Here is a 21,759-nt window from a genome sequence, read left to right as displayed (position 1 = left end):
CTTATCTGTCAGAGATTAGGAATATTAGGGAAAGATTGAATTTAGATTCAAGAATTTCTAAAAGTATGTATATATCTATGTATTGATATATCAGCTCTTCTTCCTATAATGGATAGGAAATAAAAGTTATTTCAGTATCTTTAAATAAGTTAGTTATATTAAAAATGTGTCAAAAATTTGTTAAAATTACACATTTTTGTACCAGTGAATGAGACACACTATACATGTGAACAAATTTTTATTTAAATTAAATAGCTTATTTCAAAGTGATAAAAGTTTTGAAATAGAATGTCCTTAATTTAATCAAATTATATTCTAAAACTAAAATAACAGTATCGAATATCCAAAATTATTTGAATATTTTAAATAATTTATTAAATTTACCAAAAGTTTTAAAAAAATTAATTTTAAATTTTATAGAAATAATTAAAATACTTCAAAAATTATTTGGCATTTATTAGAAATAAATTTTGAATTTATTAAATTCTATACTATAAAATTCATAAGGGTTAAGAAGACTATGTGAATTGTTTAGTATTGCTATAAAAACAATGATAATTCATAATTTTTATAAAGAAAATTAGACTTTATTTACCTTAAAGCAAGAACAATAATAGTTATTGTACTTTTTTCATTATAACAATATATTTCCTCAAAGAACTGATGACTGATAAATATAAGAATAAAAATGAATTAATAATAATTTATTTTATTAGGCTTAGTTGTAGAATTTATGACAACACAAATCAAAAATATTTAAATAAAGAAAAATACTTAGAAGCTGCTTAAATTTCTTTAGCGAATTTCAAATTTCCAGTATCAAATGAACAGAACTACTATATCTTCTGGTACTGCTTTTTTGAATGTAATACATGTGCATCTCAAATCATTGGTAAAAATTCAACATCTCCTCCTTAGTGTATGAATTATATTATATAAATTACAATTTTAAATAATTCCTGATGTCTAAACATATTTTCCTTACACACTACAAAAGAAAAAATTCTGTCTCTTTTAATAATAAAATTTTAATAGCAATTAGAAATAAAGAATACAAAATTAACAATTTTCTTGAATATAACTTTTCTATTGTGTATTGTCATTTGACACCAAATGATAAATTTAAATGAATTAAAAATATTATGACATAGCTATTAAGATTTCCTTAAGAATTGTATAGTTATAAATTAACTATACAATTCCTTAATTAATTCATATAGTAAAATTTTAATAATAAAAAAACAGAGCTTTAGTAAACAAATAGTTGTTGCAGAGATATGATTGATGTTATGAAATCTATATTAAAGGATTTAAACAGAATTATAATCAAATGAAATTTCACTATCATGCAGATGCCATTATTTATCAACATCATAATCTAAACTGTTGTATCCTTAATAATATAAAGTAGTATGGCTTATAATGTTTTATAAGAAGAATGTTAATAAGTAATGGAAATGCTTTTCAATTACAATATAATGAAATGGTTTTAAGGTCGAGATTGATTTGAATTTGTATTCCAAAACTTTTACTTGATGTATTCAAAGTAATGAAACTTATTTTCTTTGTTTAAAATGTTTTTCTTGATAGTAATATATAACATTACACTATTTCTTTTGAATTTGTAATTATTTAAAAATTTTCAATTGGCATAAAACATAAATACATGCTGATTGTTTTCTGAAACAAAATTTCAGTAAAAAACTATCAAGGTTATTTTTATTAAATATACATACAAAAGCAATTAAGAAAACTTTATATGTATTTTTTTTTTATTATAAAATTTTAATATAAGAATTACAATTTATGATTTAATGAATTTATTGTAATTTAGAAACATGTCATCCCAGTCAGTTTAAATGTAGAAATGGACAATGTATTGATCAGAGATTGCAGTGTGACAGAAAATATGACTGTGCTGATGGATCTGATGAAGCTGATTGCTGTGAGTTATATATACATTATGTATGTTATTTTAATTTTATTGTATGAAATAATTTTTTTTTTTTTATAAATTTCAGTACCAGATAGAGAAAGAAGTAAGTAAAAATAAATTAAAAATTATTTTAAAAGATTAAATTTATTCCTTTAAGATTTTCATTAATTTTATAATCTATTTTTAGCATGTAGTCCATCAGAATTTCAATGTTCTGATGGTTCTTGTATTGATATCAGACGTCGATGCGACAGACATTATGACTGTTCTGATTTCTCTGATGAAAGAAATTGTCCAGGTACTATTATAATCTTAAGCAATTTTTTAAGTTATATTTATTAACTGTAATCAAATAACTCTTAGAAATAGATTATTTTTAATCAATTACTACATAATAGAAATTAAGTAAACAATATATTTTTTCTTTCATGAAAAATATTATCTTTTACCTGTTTATTTTTAACATTTCATATTAAATTTCTAGTTCACATTTGAAACATTATATATTTTTAATTACAGTAGAGCATCGATTATCCGACTCAATTGGGGACTGGGGTTGGTCGGATAACTGAAAAGTCGGATAACCGAAAAGTATGAAAAAATACATTATTAGTATAGTGTATTAGGCCTGGTTTAAATACTAGCCTCCCTTTCATGGTCGAGCCAGTGCTGCAAGCTAAAACATGCAAAAATTTAACAGAAATAATATTAAAGTAGCCAAGACATAACTAAATATTGTAGTGCCACATCACTAGCAGACATTTGAATTTGCCGACTAGAACGCGGTCGGTTTGCCGACTAGAACGCGGTCGGTTAATCGGGGGTCGGATAATCGATGCTCTACTGTATTTTTAGTATTTATTAAAACAGTTTTTAAATAAATAAAGTTTTAATATACAAAAAATTATTTTTAATATGAAAGATTATGAATCTTTGTTATAAAATAGTTCATATGTTAGTTCAGAGATTATGTATGTGTTTTGCTAAATTGTCTTAAATTGATTGTCTTGGTTCTTTTAGCACTGGAACAAGCATGCATCACATGCATACACTTGTGCAATGCTGAAAAAAATCTCTTTTGCCTCTGGGTTTAAGTGGGCACTCTGTATAAGCATACCTTACCTTTAGCTTTCTCCATTCATTTTCTGTATATTTAGTCCACATTTGAACTGATATTATTAAACACCAATTTGAATTTATATCATGAAAGTGGATAAATTTTTAATAATTCTTTCCTCTCTGTGGAATGATTATCAAAGTAGTATTTAGAAACTATTGATTTTATTATATTAGGTTGTTAGGTTGTTGCAAATGAAATGGCCAATTTTTATTTCTCACTTTGAATGTTTATTAATTTAATTTAAAACTTACATATTCAATCAAAACTGTCTCCACCAACATTAATAACTTTTCCCAATGCAATAGAAATGCATTAATGCCAATTTGATATAAATCATGGGAATGAGAAACCAAAAAGTTTTTATTGTGTCCTGTCCCTTGAAGATTTTCTTTGCCAAAAAAGTGTCCAAATGTATAAAACAAGTAATAGTTGGTAGGTAAAAAGTCTGGAGAATAAGGTGGATGGGGAAGAATTTTATTTGAATACTTTCGTTTTTGTAACAAATAATTAAAAATTGGCATATTTCCAAATGATGCTCCTTCTCTCTCACTGGGTTCATGTGGTAATCATTTATTGATCTTCTCGACTTTCCCTAACATGTTTAGATGTCGAGAAATGGTTGAATAATGTCCAGTATGTTCAACTTTTTCGCAATTTTCTGGATAATCAAGTGATGTTTTGATTTGATAATCTTCAATTCTGATTTTTGAGATTTGTATTCCTGGTATGAAATTTTTTTGACTAATGCCTGGTGGCCTGCTTACTCACAGAACCTTCACCAACAGTTTATTGATATTTTGGGTTTCTTTGGCTGCATTATGTCCCTGCTTATAGGCCTATTTGTAAAAGAAAAGTATTCAATTTCCTTTTTTTTCATGTAGTCAGAAAAAGTACTCTTAAACATGTGGAACTCACAATATAAATGAGATTACGTTTTTAATTCACGTATATGTGTGCTCTTCCAATTGCAAACATATAGCATTGTTCACATGGATAAAAGTTAAACTGCAAAGCCAGAAAGTTTAAATTTTAAAAATGGCCATTTCATTTGCAACGACCTAATATTAGTTCTTTACAGCAAGTAAGAGTTGAGAAATTATGATAGTTCTTGAACATGGACCTTTGGATATTATTGACATTAGATATTTTTTTTATTTTATTTTAGCAATTATTTTTATTATTTCTATTATTTTATAAATAGAATAGAAATGAAGCAAAACAATAAAAAATTTGTGTTTGTCAGTATTTTCAAAACTTATCATCAGTTTAGGAGATTTTTGCCTTAAACGTTGTACTATATTTTCATGGATTGATAAGAATGCTGCATATAACAATAAAATTAATCAGATCTAACAAAACTAGTGTAATAATATAAAAGCTGTCATGTGTTTGCATGTGTGAATTCCTTATAACTCCTGCAATTTTTGTCCAATTCAGATGAAATTTTGGTTATATTTGTTTTATGTTTTGACAGAAAGTATAGGTTACTTATTTTGTGGAAATATTGGCTATAAAAATAAATGTTTTATCGATTTTGGATCAGTGATCTCACTTACATTGCAGTGACATCAGTGACCATGTGACATTCATGCTTGATGAAAGAATTTCCTTTAAGTTGCATTTTTAAATATTTTGGAAAATGGCATATTTTAAACATACTTTGTTAAATTTAATATCTAATCATCAATATTAGCAAATTTATAGACTGATTAATTATTGCGATTATTTGGTTGAGTATTAAACTTTAAAAAAAGATACTACTTCTACAACAAATTTTTAAAAAAATATTTTCATAGTAACCATATGACATTCTATTATCGAATCAAAAGTGACAATCTAACAGTCCTGTTATTTAGGAAATTTTATCACTCATCTAACTAATGTGTACACAATTCATTGTGTGTATATAATTCCATGTTTTATCAACATGGAATTGAAAAGACTTGCTATTTTGTCAAAAAATAAAAAAATTTTTAGGGGAAGGCTTAAGAGTAAAATTAATCAGGTAAATTTTATATCTAAACGAATAAAAACAACTGAGACTTCTGAAGGCCCTAAAGTCTGACTTGAGCAACATTGAGTAAGAATGGCTTTATCAACAGCTGCAGAAACAGCATTACGTCAAGCTTGACTTGAGCAAATAGAATTTGTTGCTCTTTATATTACAACAATTTATATTATTTAATTTGTAGAAATATTAGCAACTATTTAATTTGTAAAAATATTAGCAACTCTTCCTGAATTTCTTGAAATCTCTACTTTTCTCAATTCTTCAATTTCTACTTTCTCATAAAACACTAGTTTCTATGAGATGCAACACAATGTAACTTGTTCTTTATGTGCTCTCTGAAGAGGGATTTATAACCTCACATAAACCTGCATATCAGTTTTTACTGTACAGAAATATCTGATTCATGGTCTCCCAGATAGACCGACATGTCTGACAATCTGTGAAAATATGGTAATTTTTCTGTTTGTTTTGTTTACTTATTTTGTAGTTACTTTGTTAAAAGTACGACGTGAAAGAAAAACACGTACACGTGTTGATCGATTAAAATAAATTTAATTTTGCGTTGGGATAAATAGTACAAGTTCTTTACGGATTCCCGCCGTTCTTCGGTGCTCGTTTCGTAACAGTAAATCCACGAGTACGGCCCAGTTACAAAGCCGCCCGACAATCTTACTTACTAACGCGCGCGAATTTTAACCGAACTTAAACTAAAGGAAGGGATAGAAGAAAAAAAGGGAAGTGAGAAGGATTATAGGATAGATGGGTACCCAATTCCTTGTCTGTTGTTGGACGCAGATCCTTGTCTCGATCTGTAATGCTCGTATACTCGTACAATGACGGTTTCTTCCAGTGATCGGTTTCTCTTGTACTATGACGGTTTCTTCCAGTGATCGGATTCTTTCTCGATCCTGTTCCTTTTGGCCCTGTTCTCAGAGCTCACCAAATTCTCACCATGGAGGTTCGCAGCCACACGTCTTTCCTCCTCCGTGTCCGGCCAAAGAATGTCTGGTGGAACGTTCCCTCTCCCTCCAGGCTCGTCGCCGTCTATTGTTTTTCCCTACCTCCTGGTGGGCTACGGGTAGGTCCGAGTTCTCGGAAGTTCGAGACAAAGAGACAAAGAAAATTGGAAAGAAGGATAGATTGATAGAAATAGAATATAAATTAAACTAAAACTATACATAAATTAGGGCGTACAGCCACGAAACTATACATAAATAAAGGCGTACAGCCACAACTTATTTTATAATTAGATCTATGACGAACTGCTAATGGGATTGAAACAAAAAAAATTGGAGGAAAAAATGATGTATGAGATACCTTTTAAAGTGCATACTCGTAAGCATACAGTTTAGAAGGTATCATCTCATATTTCAGAAATACGGTGTATATGGTGGTGCAGGTTTTATGATGGTTTTAGTTTTGTTTTAGCAATTATAGGGTATGTGCTGCTGCAGATTATTCAAAAAGATTTTATTTTGGATTTATTATGGTTTAGGTTTTAAAAACTAAATTACATAAAGAAAAATTATTATAAGTTGGAATTGTTTGCATTGTTTTTTTAATTTGAATTTTTCAATTAATTTGTAACCTGATGATGATCAGGTTTGATGATTTTTGTAGGTAATTGAAAGCATTAGTTCTTTCGATAAGCATGATATTGGAAAATTAGTTTACTCAAGAATAAACAAAATTTCATAATTGTGTAAATCTTATGATTGTTACACACAATATAACGAATTTCTTGTGTTAAAACAACAATTTAAATAGAAATGTTAATTCATGATTTTTAACTTTTGAATTAAAAATTATTTTGTAATAAAACTGATTAATTTTTATTTTGTTTTTTAGAATGTTTACCCGATCAATTTCAATGTTCTAGTGGTGAATGCTTAGACAGTTCTGTGAAATGTGATAATAAAGAAGATTGCAGAGACGGGTCAGATGAAAGGAATTGTCGTAAGTTTCGTGAATTAAATAGAATTATTGATTACTTTTAAAATTTGATCAAAATTTAACTTAAATATAACATATTTTCATGCTGCTGGATTAGAGGAATGCGAAACACAAGAATATAAATGCCACAATGGAAATTGTGTAGATAATGTTTTTCTCTGTGATGGATTTAATGATTGTTTTGATTATTCTGATGAACAATATTGTGGTATTAACTCTAAATACAATAAAACATTCCCATATTTGAATATTAAATTCTGAGTTTTATAATAGAAATTTTCAAAATTTTTCTGTTTTTCTTTTATTACTTAGAAAGGAGGTCATGTAGACCTTCTGAATTTCATTGTGCTGACGGTGTTTGCATTGATAGAATCAAGTATTGCGACAAAATATTTGATTGTTTTGATCATTCAGATGAGTTGGATTGCTGTATGTTTAATAATATCATTAAAAAAATATTTACTTTTTCTAACAAAAGTATTGGGATCTAATAATAAGATTGAAACTTGTGTTAGAGTAGTTTTGAGACTGTTTTGCATTTAGATTTAGCAGAACAAAACAAAACATTTAGCCATAAAATCAGTTTGATTTAAAAAATTCATTTTTACTTTTGTTAACATTTTTGATTTTTATATATATTTCATTAAACTATCTTTAATTTTTATTTATTTTAATAATGCAAGTAGATGTTTTTATATTGTTTATGCATATGATAAAATTATAACACAATATAACTTTTTATCACCAAATAAAAAATTTAATAACAAAACTTAAATAATCGTTTATATGATATTAACATTTTTTTTAATCAAACAAATTATTTTCATCAACCAAGTTACCTTTGATCTTTTTTTTCCAATTAAAGGGTCATTTGAATTTGACAAATTTGTTGACATGGCCTTTATATCTCATATCAGAAGGGCATTTGGATACTCTTAATCCACAATTATGTTAAATTCAGAGTTACAAGTAATTAAGAATTCTATGGCCAACAATATGGTAATTATTTAAACAATAAAATTGGTAAAAATAATTTCTGCTTAATCAAATCGGCACCACATTAAAAATTGTGTTTTGCTCCCATTCCTATAATAATTGCTGATAACATAATATAGAATATTAAAATTGTATAAGAATTTTGCTTTCCAATTACCAGCGATGTTATTACCCTCACTATGCAGATTATGTTCTTACCATAGGTACGCTCAGTACCTATTTATTTAACCATAGGAAAAGTAGAGAGAAATAAAAAGTGCCAGTAGAATAACAAGAAAGTAATACATTGGCTTACATTGGGAAAACAGAAATTTAAGCAAAGAAATTGCAGAGAATAAGCAGAACATCTCAAAAGAAGAACACAGCACTGGCTACTTTAGCCTCGGAAGATAAAAAATGCAGCATTTGTTCTCAGCAGAAGTTGTATATTTAAAGATATATGATACATGTAGCATTTAAACACTGAAAATTTTGGGAATCTGGGATTATACTATTACCTCTGTAGAAAAAATGTAAAATTACCAAATATAGAGAGAGATTAAATAAATAACTTAAGTTATAATTTTATAAATTTTAAAAATCTTTGAATGCATGTATTCAATTTTGCTCTTCAGATTTCAAATTTCAACTGACTTAGTCACAATTCTTTTTTAAGTAAAAAGTTTAGTATTATTTCTTGGATTATGTGAATTAATTTTATATAAGTATTAATAAGTTATTTTTCATTTTGATTTTTCTGTACTTATTATCTAAAAAGCCAATTTTATGTTTAAAATAAACTTTTTAGATACCAACTTTCAAATTTTCATTAAAACACCATTTGACATATAAACAGCACAAACTGGAAAATATTAATTTCATTAATGAAAGTTTAGACCATACAAAAATAAATTTTTGAGTCTTTTTGCCTATTAATATCATTTTTAATTCTGTGATGTTCTTTGATTGTGTTCATAGGTTGTTTGTGGAAGTGTTGCTTCACGTCGCCAGCTGATTTTTGTGGTTCCTGGTTTGGAATAAAAGGATATTAATAGGCAAAAAGACTCAAAAATTTATTTTTGTATGGTCTAAACTTTCATTAATGAAATTAATCAAAATAATCCTATGGGCTTCTATGTACAATTATGGAAAATATTGTAGAAAAACAAAATAGAACCAAAACTCCAGCAGAAAATGAAAAGTTTAATGAGAAAAAAAAATATTTTTGATAGCTTTCAACTATCATCATGTTACAAAACCTTGTTCTTGACCTTAAAATTATGTGCTTTTTAGTGATTTCATAATAATTTTATATATTCTAAGATGATTGTATTTTCCATTCTGTACAATGTTGACATAGTATTGTTTCATAAAATTACAAAACAACAATACAGTATTAATGTGTTGCTGTATGAACCAGATGAAATTAGAAATAAATTGTTGGCCAAAGATGTCATTTTTATGAGTTGTCTTGATATCATGAGGTATTAAACAAAATCAGTTTCTTTATTTAATCATTATTATTATTATTATTATTATTATTATTATTATTATTATTATTTAAAGAAATTTAATAAAATATTTTATTTGAAATTTATCCCAATGCTTTTGATAGAATAGAATATAATAATTTAATAAATATTTTATTATAAAATTAACTGAAATTAATACTTTTATTTAAAATAGTTTTTAATACAAGCAATTTTGTTAATCTTAACATATTTTGCTTTGATCTGTTTTAAATACCAGGGATTTGTAAACCTGATCAGTATATATGTGCCAATTTTGAATGCATTCCTCACAATGCAAGATGTGATGGAAAAATTGACTGTGGAGATTCTTCAGATGAAACTGATTGCCGTAAGTTTCTCATTAAGTTTTTTGGTTTAGTTGTCTGTGTAAATAAATATTAAGAAAGTATATTTATACATTTCAGCATCTACAGCAGGGATTCAGTTGAAGTTATATCCTGAAAGACAAAGTATCAGACAAGGTAAATTGAATATTATGTTAAAGTAAGAAATAAAAATATTTTAATCATAGGGATTTCCTTGCTCTGCATATTATATATATTAAATTATTTATAGCAAATATTAAAATATTAGTGTTATAATTTATGAGTAATATTTAAATGAATGTTATATATTGATTATTTTATACTAATTAATCAAAAGCCAACAGAAAGTACAAATAATATGAGATCTTTCTAGCCTTTTGTAATTCAGTTAAGATCTCTTTTCTCATCATTGTTGGAGTATCATCTGCAACAGTAGATATAAGATTGATAATTAAAATATCATTATCAGTCAAATACTTCCTGATTATATTAAAGATGTTTTGTATTGTTGTGATGGCTGTCAAAAACTTGCAAAATATTTCTTCTATAAATTTTTATTTATGTTTGAAGTCTACTGATCTATTCAAGTTCTTGCCTTGGAAAATTATGTTGAGATCTAAAGAAAATTTGATCATCTGAAGGATTGTGACCAATTTTCTCTTGACATTACAATTTTATTGAAGTAGAGTGAAAATCATTATCAGTATTAATATTAGTATCATTGCCAAGAGGTAAGGTGGCAAGTTTATAGCTAGCTCTTTAATTATCTTACACTGTTAGGATACATAACAGCAATTCTTTTTACCTCTATTCTTACTCTTATCAATTTCTGTTTGTATCCTTGTCTACTTGGATCTTGTTTATTAATAGGACTTATTACACTGGTATAGTTTCAGATTAACAAATAGAGGCGATCTTAGTCAAAAAGTCAAAACAAAAAATATCTTTGTTTTCACCTGTAAACTTCGCTTGTGTGTTTCAGACTTGAAGGCCCCTCTTCAGCAGGTTTACAATAATACTCTATAACAAAAATGTTTTAAAAACTTTTTTAAAAAACAACAATATGGTACTTGACAACGATATTTAAAATATAAAATTACGTACAGGTTCTTTATTGTGTATTATTAATACACTAATACAGACAAAAAGATATCCCTAAAAGGGTTCTTAACATAATTTTTTTTTAAAAAAGATATGCCTATATGAAAGGATAAAGTCTGTTTAAATATAAAATATTTAAACAGATTTTATCCTTTTATATATGTAGTTATTTATAAGAAAATAAATTAGTTACTAAATAGCAGAATTTTATGTATTTTTTAATATAATTTAAAATAATTTATTTATTTTTATTTATGTTTAAAAAGTGTAAAATTTGTAATTTTTTCAGGTAGAGAAGTTGTGTTTAGATGCCGAGATGAAAGTAGTCATCGGGCTCCAGTCAAATGGAGCAGAAGTGAGAATCGTCTTCTACCTGCTGGAAGTACAGATATTAGAGGTCGTCTTACAATTCCAAATATTCAACCTGATCAAGGTGGAGTTTATGTATGCACTGCTGTTGGGGTATCAGCTGGAATACCAGGTGCACAGAGGATTGCCTTTTTGTCTGTTAATCCATGTAAGTTTAAAATTTTATGAGATTTTTTTCTTTAACTTGTCTTATTATAATGGGTGTTCCATAAGTTGTTAACAAAAGAAGAATACTAAAATAGGGGAAAACAAGTTTTTAGACATAGAACTTGCTCAGTTTACTCACATTGTTCTTAATATACAAATTTAAACATGATATCCAGTCAGCAGGTATATGACGAACATTGTCAAGAGTAATGATGTTATTTCTTGATAATGCATTATTGCAAATGTTCAACACTTCTAATCTTCTCTGCATATAGGCTTTATAGCATCTTTGAGTAAGTATGAGCAGAATTGTTTGGATTCATTCTTCCTTGCTCAGAGACGTTATAGTCTGTAGAAATAGAAAAATTAATTTTTCTATTGCGTGAAAACTTATGGAACATCTTGTATTTTATTTAATATGTTAATATAATCAATTACATTTATTTCATAAAGTATCATGTTTATATGTATTAGAGTATTTTAAAATGAAAATTACAACTTTAACCTTGCATAAATATATTTAAATATATCATAATTTTAAGTGAATTTCATATGTAAAATATAAATATAGAATACAGCTTTCTGCAGTAAATACCAGTACATATAAGTATCACTTCTAAACCTTTAGATTTCTGGTAAGATGCGAATTCAACTAAATGAACGAATGTTTTCGATTCTCTATCGAGATCTGCTTCAGGTTCATTATCATTTCAACTGTGGAATGCCAAGAATTCGAATATTTTTGAATACAAATTAATTTGAATAATTGTGCTAGATTTAATGTACAGACAAAATGTTAATGTTGCAACGAATAATATATTTGGCCTCAGGTTGAATACTGAATATTCGGCCAAACTATTCGGCTTGATTAATGCACGTATGAAAATTGGTGCGCAAAGTTTATAATAAGGGATGATTTCATAAAAATGCTTTATGGATCATTATTTATTATTTTTTTTCACATTTTATGACCTAAACTTCATTGTGCGCCCACACAGTAAAAATTTTCATACAAATTTTTTACTTTTTTTTACCCCTATAGGGTTGAATTTCATAAAATCTTTTCTCAGCACACCCAAACTTTACAAAAGGAACACACCCTCAAATTTTTAAGTTTCTAGCACCAGTAGTTTTGGCTCTGCGTTAATTATTTTATCAGGACTTGTTCTTTTATATACGAGTATATAGATGACTAAACTACATAATAAGTAGATAGTTTTCATTTGATTTGTTACCTTTTTTTAATCTCTTAAAAAAATAACTTAGTTATATTACTTTTCCTTTGATCTTTTAGATAAATAAGCAAGAAATTGTGCTTTCTCGAACTTGAAATGTGTGTTCAGCATTAATAAAAGTTAACAAAAACACAGTAAATTAATCATTTTGGTATTTCTTACTCCTGTTTTTAGGTATTTGGTATTCGGCCGAATAGGCCAAATACCGAATAGTAACCGAATATTCGTTTCATAACTACAAAATGTATTTGTAATGTATTTGTCTATACTTTAAATCTAGCACAATTATTCAAAAATGTTTGAATTCTTGGCATTCCATAGTTGGAACAATAATGAACCTGAAGCAGATCTCAGTAGAGAATTGAAAACATTTGTTCATTTAGTTGAATTTGCATCTTACCAGGAATCTAAAGGTTTAGAAGTGATACAAGAAAACCTCTTGATTATATATATTTCTGTATTTATGTATGTAGATAATCAATATTTCCCTGATATGAGAATAATTCAAGTTTTTTTAAAATCTAACAAAAGCAATTACTGGATAAATACAACTTTAGAAAGCAAAACTTAATTTTAGCCAGCATAAAATTTATATCAGAACAAATACTGTATTTTTATCTCTTTTAATTAACTGTCATCTGGTTCCAATCCAATACAAAAACAAACTTTAAAATTCTAGAACTTAACTTACTACATGTTCTCAATTAAGCAAAAATTTTATTTAAAAGCTTAAGTAAATAAAAATGATTAATTCATTTTTAAAATAATATAAGTTTATTTTTCACTGTTTTAACAAAAAGTTTGTTTTATTTATGCTTATTTAAAATTAAATTTACTAATTTCTCTTTGAACGTTTCTAATATATTTTATAAATGCTTGATTCTTCTTAATTTACTTAAACAACTATTTTTCTATGTTTAAATTTCTTCTTAGCTGTTCTTTCTGAAGGAGGTGTTACTTTAGAAGGTAGGAACTTAACAATGATTAATTACTGCAAATGTTTGTGCCAAGAATGACAATATATTAATTACTTATATTTTGAACTATTTTTATTTTTAATTTATTGATATATTTTTAAAATTCATTTTTACATTTATACAATTATTATATTTTAAGATCTTCCCCCTGTAACTTTGCCACCTCATGTTCCCGGAACATGTAGCCCATATGAAAATGCCACATGTCAAAATGGTGAATGTATTCCTCGTGCTTATGTATGTGATGGAGATTATGATTGTACAGATAGATCAGATGAATATAATTGTGGTAAATATTATACAAAAATAAATTTTCATTATTATTTATTTTCTCAAATACATGAAAATTAAAAAATTTTAGCTCATTCAAGATGTGAACCAAATGAATTTCAATGTGATAATCAAAAGTGTGTATTAAAGGTATGGCGATGTGATGGTGATAATGATTGTGAAGATAATAGTGATGAAAGAGATTGTGGCAAGTATATTTTTGTTTTCTATTACAAATAAAAAAAATAATTTGATCTGTAGAATATTTCAAAAACCTGTAATCAAATAACTTAACTAAAATTAAGAAATATAATTAGAAAATGGTGCTGATTATAATGATTTATAAATTAGATTCTATGCCTTCTTAAATAATGTATATAGTAAATATGCGGGGATTAAATACACTGACAATAATACAAAATACAGTAATAGTTTCATTTTTCATGGATCAATGAATAGAATGGTAAATTATTATATGATGAATTTATTTATGTATGTAGAGAAAATGCAGAGATGAAAACAGGTAATGATAATGTAATCAAATAAACTGGTAACACAGAATAAAATTTTAAAATTTGTGTTCTTTTAATAAGTATTCCATTATTTTGAAACCTGAGGATGACCATTGAAAATGGATGAAAATGTTTGTTTGGGATTAGTTAAATCTAATTTCTTGCTGGTTGTTGGTAATTACACAGATTCATATAAGATATTCATAATATTCTTCTTTGACTGATATAAATATTGACTGCAAGAAAACTTATACTGAAAGAGAATGCTATAAAATAAACTTCTTTGTTTGGATTAATTTAGGATCATAAGTCCCAAAGAAACTATATACATATATACTGATCTGTTAACATTTTATATATATATTGTGGTATGATGCCATAATTTGTATATAGTTTATAGGTTTATGTTATAAGTTTTTTTTTTCTTTCCTCAATCTTTTTCATACCTATCAACTTTCTATTGTTCTCTAATTTCTTTGTTCCCAAAATTTGAGAACTTTTTACCCACGCCCAAATCCTGGAAGTATGGGAAGAGAACAATGGGCAGAAAAAGGCCAGGGCGATCTGAAGGGAAAAGAGATAGCCACTTTTTGGGTAGACGCCACAGAGATCGGTCAGCTCAAAGAGAGACTCTCGGTCTTTTGTTAGTAAAAGACGAGAGTACAGAAGCGGTGTGTTAAAGCCAGGAATAAAGATAAGGAGATGATATAGTGGAAGTCATCGAGGTGTTTTGCAGAAGGAACGTCAAAAAAGAAATTTCGAGTAGAGGTGCAAAGACTGCACAAAAGTGGAATATCGATCTGGTGAGACAAAGAAAGTTAAGTCCACCCGAATCACCGAGGAAACATTCAAAGCAACTGGGTACCCCTGTCTTATCTCTCTTCTTCCGTCATCTATCTATGTCTGTCTTCTACTATTTTTATATAAGTAGGTTAAGGTAAATTTGAGAAAAAACACAGCCCACACTCACATAATTTGAAACTGGTATGTTGAATAATTCCTGGTGTCTAAAGGATTGTAACGAAGATTTTTATTTCAAGTTTTGTGTATATTTGTGTCATGGAAAATATTGTTTATTGGGACTTGCCTCAGTGTTGGAACCTGTATTATTCTATAAATCTTATGTTTGTACTCAAAAATAAAGTTTTGTTCTTTATGTTATACCCTGTTGTCGTCTAAGTAACCCAGAACATCACAATATGATGCAATAGATCAATAGTGAATTTATAATATCAGTATATCAGTAGTTAATATATAATGTTATAGACAAATTAGTTTTCGATTATAGGAAATTTAGCTATCAATTTATAAAGGCAATTGGAATGTTTTTTTAAATATATATTTATGTTAAAGAAGTAAGATGAAGTAGTATTTTAAAATATTCCAGTCTGTTTTGAAAAAAATAAAGTGAAATAATGGAATAACTTTGTATGTTTAATCAATTTATTGTAATATAATATATATTTAAATAAAATGTAAAATATTAATTGATATTAAAGTTATGTATTATTATTTTGTATTTCTGTCTAGGGGTAAGAAGTAAATTATTAGAATTAAAACTTATATTTATTTTAATAAATCTTATTAATGCCTGTTTTAGCACCCACTGTTGTTGGTTCACCTTGCCATTATAGTGAATATAGATGCTTATCTGGAGATCAATGTATTCCAAAAAGTTTTCAATGTGATACTGAATTTGATTGTCAGGATAATTCTGATGAAATTGGATGTGGTAAACTTATAGCAATTTTATGATTGCAATGTTTTCTCAAGGAATTGAAAGTTTGATTTTTCTTAGTAATATTTATTTATATTTTTTTTAAAGCTCCACCAACTATTACACAACCTCCTCCTGATACATTAACTGTAGAAGAAGGAGGAACTGTCATAATATCTTGCACTGCTGTTGGCACTCCTGTTCCAATCATTAGTTGGAGGTTAAATTGGGGACATATTCCTCCTCCACCTAGAGTTATAGTAGTTAGTGAAAATGGAAGAGGTACAGTCACTATTCATAATGCTCGACCTAGTGACAAGGAGCTTGGAGCTGTGAAGCTATTAATAGTAAAGATAGTGTATTGGCAGTTCCTGATTGTATTTTAGTTGTAAAATGTAAGTATTTTATAGATAATGTAAAAGATTGTTTGATTCTTAAAACTCATTATGAAAATTTTTTAGCTAAAGTAGGTATCTGTCGTCCACCATTATTTAATGAGCATGCAGATAGCCCATCTGATTGTCTTCGCTGTTTCTGTTTTGGTATAACTGATACATGTTACAGCAGTAATTTACATATTACCCCTGTAAGTAATTTTCATATAACAACTTACTTTGAAATATTTATTTTGGGCAAATTCAATTGATGTTAGATTGTTTTTTAATTTATTATTAATAGTAAAGATTCTATTATTAATCTTTTATATTTTATTAATTATCATAGTTCAGTATATTTGAATTGTTATATAAAAGAATGAAATATTTAAAATGACAATTGTCTATTACATTTAATTATTCTGTAAATAACATCCATTGGTTAAAAGAATATTAAGTAAAATACTCACTTCAGTTATCAAAAAGAAAAGGAAATATTTTAATCCTACTGTCTTTCCTAGTATAACAAAAAAAATCATTATAGAACAAATATAATACTATATATTTTACAACTGAAGTTGCCAGATGATGATAAAACTTTTGAAACCATTTTTAAATCTAAAGTTATGTGAAAGAAGTTGTTAAAACATTTTCATTTTTTAGATTTTGTTTATAAAACAACACCTTGTCAACTATTTTATAAATACATTTTTACATATATGTTATACATGTACTGTACATCTATATATGTATTATTCAGTATGCAGGTAATATATTATTATAAAATTTTTTTAGATATTATTACAAACAGAAATTTCTATTGTTGCTCTGCGTAAAGATTCATCTGGACAGTACATAGATGTAAGCCAACAGTATCCACCAGACCAAAATGCAATTCAGTATAATTCCATAAACAGAGAATACAGAATTGACAATAGAGTAAAATTAGGTTCCGTGCCATCCGACATACATTATTATTGGAGTTTACCTCCAGAATTTTTAGGCAATCAGGTAATGTGAAATATGATTTTTAAAATATAATTTCTATTTATTTAATAAATTCAAATATTACTGTAAATTTCAGTTAAATAGCTACGGTGGATACATTCGCTACATTTTACGATATCGTACTCCTGTCATTCCAAGACCTCCACGTCTCGTAGATGTTATAATTAAAGGAAATAACATTACACTTTATCATGTTTTCAGTGATCCATATGGACCAAATAGAGATAATCATATGAAGGTTCATTTTTGGGAGGTGAGTTCTTTTGAGACTTTTATAAATTAATATTGTTACATTGAATAAATATGTGAAAATTACAAACAAATATTATGATTTGTAAGTTAAATTTGCTAAATGATCTGTTGTTTAGAAAAATATTTATCAGCATGTATTTTGAGAGAAACTTATGTTAGCATTTGTCATAGATTTGTTTTGGATAAAATTTCCTTTAACACTCAATACTTATTAAGTAGATCACATATATATATATATATTCACTAATCAATCAGATGCTCCGTTGTTTTTAAAAATTTCATTGTTTGATTCATAAGTTTCATGTTAGAACAGTGTAATCTGATGACAATTGCTAAAAGTAGTCAAAAATGTTAGTTTCTCATTAAATTCTACAATATGGATTTTTTTTTTTAAGTAGATCATTTAATATCTAAACTGGAAAAACTTATTAATTTAAATTAAGCACAATTTTGGAATTGCATGTTAATTTATTTGACAATTATCATTGTCATTGTTGTTATGAACCAAAATCAAGCAATTAATGTATTGTATGTTAGCATTATCATAGATATTTATGGTTCATTCTCTGAAATAATAATAATAATAATAATAATCCATAGTCAAATTAGAATTTGTTATATTTTTAGTTTTTATATTTGGAAATATGAATAATAATTAAAACTCAATCTTAAAAATGCATTTAACACTTATGTTTTCACTTAATTTTTATACTTTAAATCTGTAACATTTAAGGATGTAATTATCAATTGATAAATATTTGCAAAAAAGTTTGAATTTAAAATTATGTATAAGTATGTGTTTTTTTAAAATGTTTTTGCCTTAAATATTTTTGTAAATTTTTAATTACAGATATTATTTAAATTATTAGTATTTGAAGGTTTATTTTCATCCAAAATTAATGACAAATTGCTATTATTAGGTTTTAAATTTAATACTCATTTAGACTTATATGAAACATAAAAAATGAGTATATTATTTTGATAAATAAATAATATAAAAGTAAAATTTATAAAATCATTCAGGGAAAATGGCATAGAAGTGAAGCACAGGGAAGACATGATGTGCCTTTAAGTGATACACCCACCAGAGGAGAAATTCTTACTGTTTTACAAAATATTAAAGCAGTCTATATTAGAGCAAGTTATGATGAGGAACTAATTGATTCCAGGTAAGTTTTAACAATATCCATCTGCTGTTAAGGTATAATATTTGTTTATTTTTTATTTTTATTAGGATATACTGTATTTTTTTGATTTTTAAGAATCATAATATCTTTAAAATTGAATTTTAAGATATTTTTAGTGGAGGAAAACTTTTAAAAATCAATTTTAGTTTTGTTAGATAACAAAAAAGTTGAAAAACAATGTTACAAATAGGTAGTATTTTTTAATTAATTAAATCTGTATTGATCATCCAATGTGATTAATGTGTATTATAATATTGTCTTCGAAATGCTTTAAACATTAAATAAAAGGAAGTTTAAATTAAATGCTCGCTACTAGAAAAGCTGATTTGACCAGTGGACACAATACAGCCAGAAATATCTATCATTGGTGTGTACTATGTAAGCCACTCACGATGATTACTGATTGTTATTGTTGTAAACTGTGAATGCAAGATGCCATTAATTGTAAGACACATCTCTATTTTAGACAAGTAAAAATGGGTAAAAAAAACTGTATCTTAGAATTAAGGAGATATATATTGTAAATATTACTTATCAATAAGATTAATACTACAGAAATAAAGAAAACAGTAAAAAAAATGCTTTTATGGAGTAGAAATCACATTAAAAGATTCAAATGCTTTTTTAATATTATCATCAGAAACTAAATATTCAAAATAGAACAGTTATTTTAGAGTAGAACAAATAAAATATAATTTTACTGTAACCACAACAGTAAATATAAATTTGTTCTGTTCTGAAATAACTTTGTTCTATTTGAATATGTAGTTCCTGATGATGATTAATTAGTACTAGAAAGCACTTGAATGTTTTTGTTCCTTCTACTCTATTAAACCATTTTTAACTATGTTATCTACATAATAAATTATCTTTATTATTTTAACTATGTTTTTTATATGAAGTAACTATTTTATTACATTTTGAATAAAATGAATTTTTAATTAAAAAAATTCAACTATTTGTTGAATTTTTAGTGTTTTAAATTTATGTATTTCTTATTCAAAGGATTATAACACTGTTATTTTGAGATTGTATTAAACAGTTCAGCATATAAGAAAATGTGTGTGTACTAAAATAGTCAATGATCATATATACAAATGAGAAGGCTCATATAAAATCTGAACTAAGTTTTAAGAGCAGTTTTTTAAACTAGTGGTTATTTCTAACAAATAAAGATATATTAGCCTGCATTGTTTTTTAATATTTACATGTTTCACTTGTCAGTACAATTACTTTAACTTGCTAAATAAAGTAAATTAAAGAAAAAAGTATTTGAGGGATATAAGTAACAGAATTATTAGTTGACAAGTCCTATATTAAGTTTTTTTTACATTTTCAGTATTTTAAATTTTGAAATGGATACAGCTTCAATCATTGATTCAACTGATACTGTAACCCATCAAGCAACATTTGTAGAAAAGTGTTCCTGTCCACAGGGATATACAGGAAATTCTTGTGAAGTAAGTTGAAAATTTTGTATGTTTTCATTATATCAAGCAAATTTTTTTTCTGTTTAATATACAGTAGAGAGTCGTAATCGGAACGCCGGTAATCGGAATGGCCGGTAATCGGAACGATTTTCAGTCGGACTGTGTCGTGCTGAATCGAACGTTTTTGATACTAGATTTACTTCTAAAGTATAATTTTCATGTTTTTTATATTCTTCAATATATTTATTTTGTTTGTACAAAATAACAGAAATAATTTTTAACGATACGATAGCCTCGATTATTATTATAAAAATTTTCGTTAGGCTTAAAATCGACGAAAATTCAACACGAAGCGACACGCAACGGAGAAAAATTCAACACGAAGCGACACGCAAGGGAGAAAAATTTGAACATCGGACAGGTTAATATATTTTTTCGTATAAAGTCGGTAATGGGAACAAATGACTAATCTGAACACCCCCAGTCCCCAATTGATTCCGATTTTCGACGCTCTACTGTAAAAATAATATACTTGAGCAAAGTTTACATATGTTTTTATCATTCTGATCTGTCTTTAAACCTAATATATTCTGAACTGGATTGAAGTGATGTAAAACATTTATCAACATTTAAAGCTTGCTCAAAAAAACTGAAATTTTAAAAAGAAACAGAATTAATAATTGAAGTTTTTTCTTATTTAAAATGTGTGCAGAACTGTGCAGAAGGATATGTAAGAAGATCAGGAAGTTATTTGGGAGAATGTGTTCTGTCTAGAATACCTTGTAATTGTCATGGACACTCAAGTCAATGTGATCCTTCTACAGGAGAATGCTTGGTAATGTAATCAAAATAAAATTTTTGTAATCAATTTAATTCTTCACTATGTATTTAAAAAATGTTTAAAAATCATTAAACGAAATTATATATAATTTAATTAGCAATTGTTAAAATTAACTTGAAATTGAATTTGAATATTTGGGAATGACTGACAAGCTTAAAAATACTATTCTTATTTATGTTTTTCAGATTAAAAACAACTTTTTAAAATATACAAATTATTTTAATGAATTTTGTTTTTATCAGTGTTCAGAAGGAAAATTGGCACTTGTTTACTTTTTTTTCCCCTTGTTATGTATACATAACAGCTGGGAAAGTAATAGAATTGTGTCAAGTTTGACCCTCCAAAATTTTTGCAAATCTCCATGTTTTGAGACCCCTGAATCCAAAAGAGTAAAAACGAAAAAAGCAAAAAAAATGCTGTGTGTGTTGGCGTCTATTTCAATTAATATCTCAGGATGGGGTGAAGATTAGGAAATGAAATTTGGCACCATAGCTTGTGTGTAAGGGG

The 21,759-nt window shown here is 26.8% G+C and overlaps 1 protein-coding gene across 1 annotated transcript in view; it reads left to right on the top strand.

The window, feature by feature from the left end:
* trol (terribly reduced optic lobes) overlaps positions 1-21,759 on the top strand; it is a 160,193-nt gene that overhangs the window by 77,081 nt on the left and 61,353 nt on the right. The window contains 19 exon segments of the mRNA XM_067271538.1: positions 1,835-1,945; positions 2,124-2,234; positions 6,916-7,023; positions 7,118-7,228; positions 7,333-7,449; positions 9,745-9,855; positions 9,932-9,988; positions 11,223-11,450; positions 13,801-13,950; positions 14,023-14,139; positions 16,044-16,175; positions 16,269-16,475; positions 16,478-16,555; positions 16,622-16,746; positions 17,330-17,545; positions 17,619-17,795; positions 18,818-18,963; positions 20,321-20,441; positions 21,124-21,246. Coding sequence (XP_067127639.1) covers positions 1,835-1,945; positions 2,124-2,234; positions 6,916-7,023; positions 7,118-7,228; positions 7,333-7,449; positions 9,745-9,855; positions 9,932-9,988; positions 11,223-11,450; positions 13,801-13,950; positions 14,023-14,139; positions 16,044-16,175; positions 16,269-16,475; positions 16,478-16,555; positions 16,622-16,746; positions 17,330-17,545; positions 17,619-17,795; positions 18,818-18,963; positions 20,321-20,441; positions 21,124-21,246 — 2,546 coding nt within the window.

Source organism: Centruroides vittatus, unplaced genomic scaffold (genome assembly GCF_030686945.1).
Source record: "Centruroides vittatus isolate TY-2023 unplaced genomic scaffold, ASM3068694v2 contig_4, whole genome shotgun sequence".
Classification (NCBI taxonomy): Eukaryota; Metazoa; Arthropoda; class Arachnida; order Scorpiones; family Buthidae; genus Centruroides; species Centruroides vittatus.
Note: the sequence above shows the minus strand (reverse complement) of the source record. Positions and strands in the feature narration are given on the sequence as shown.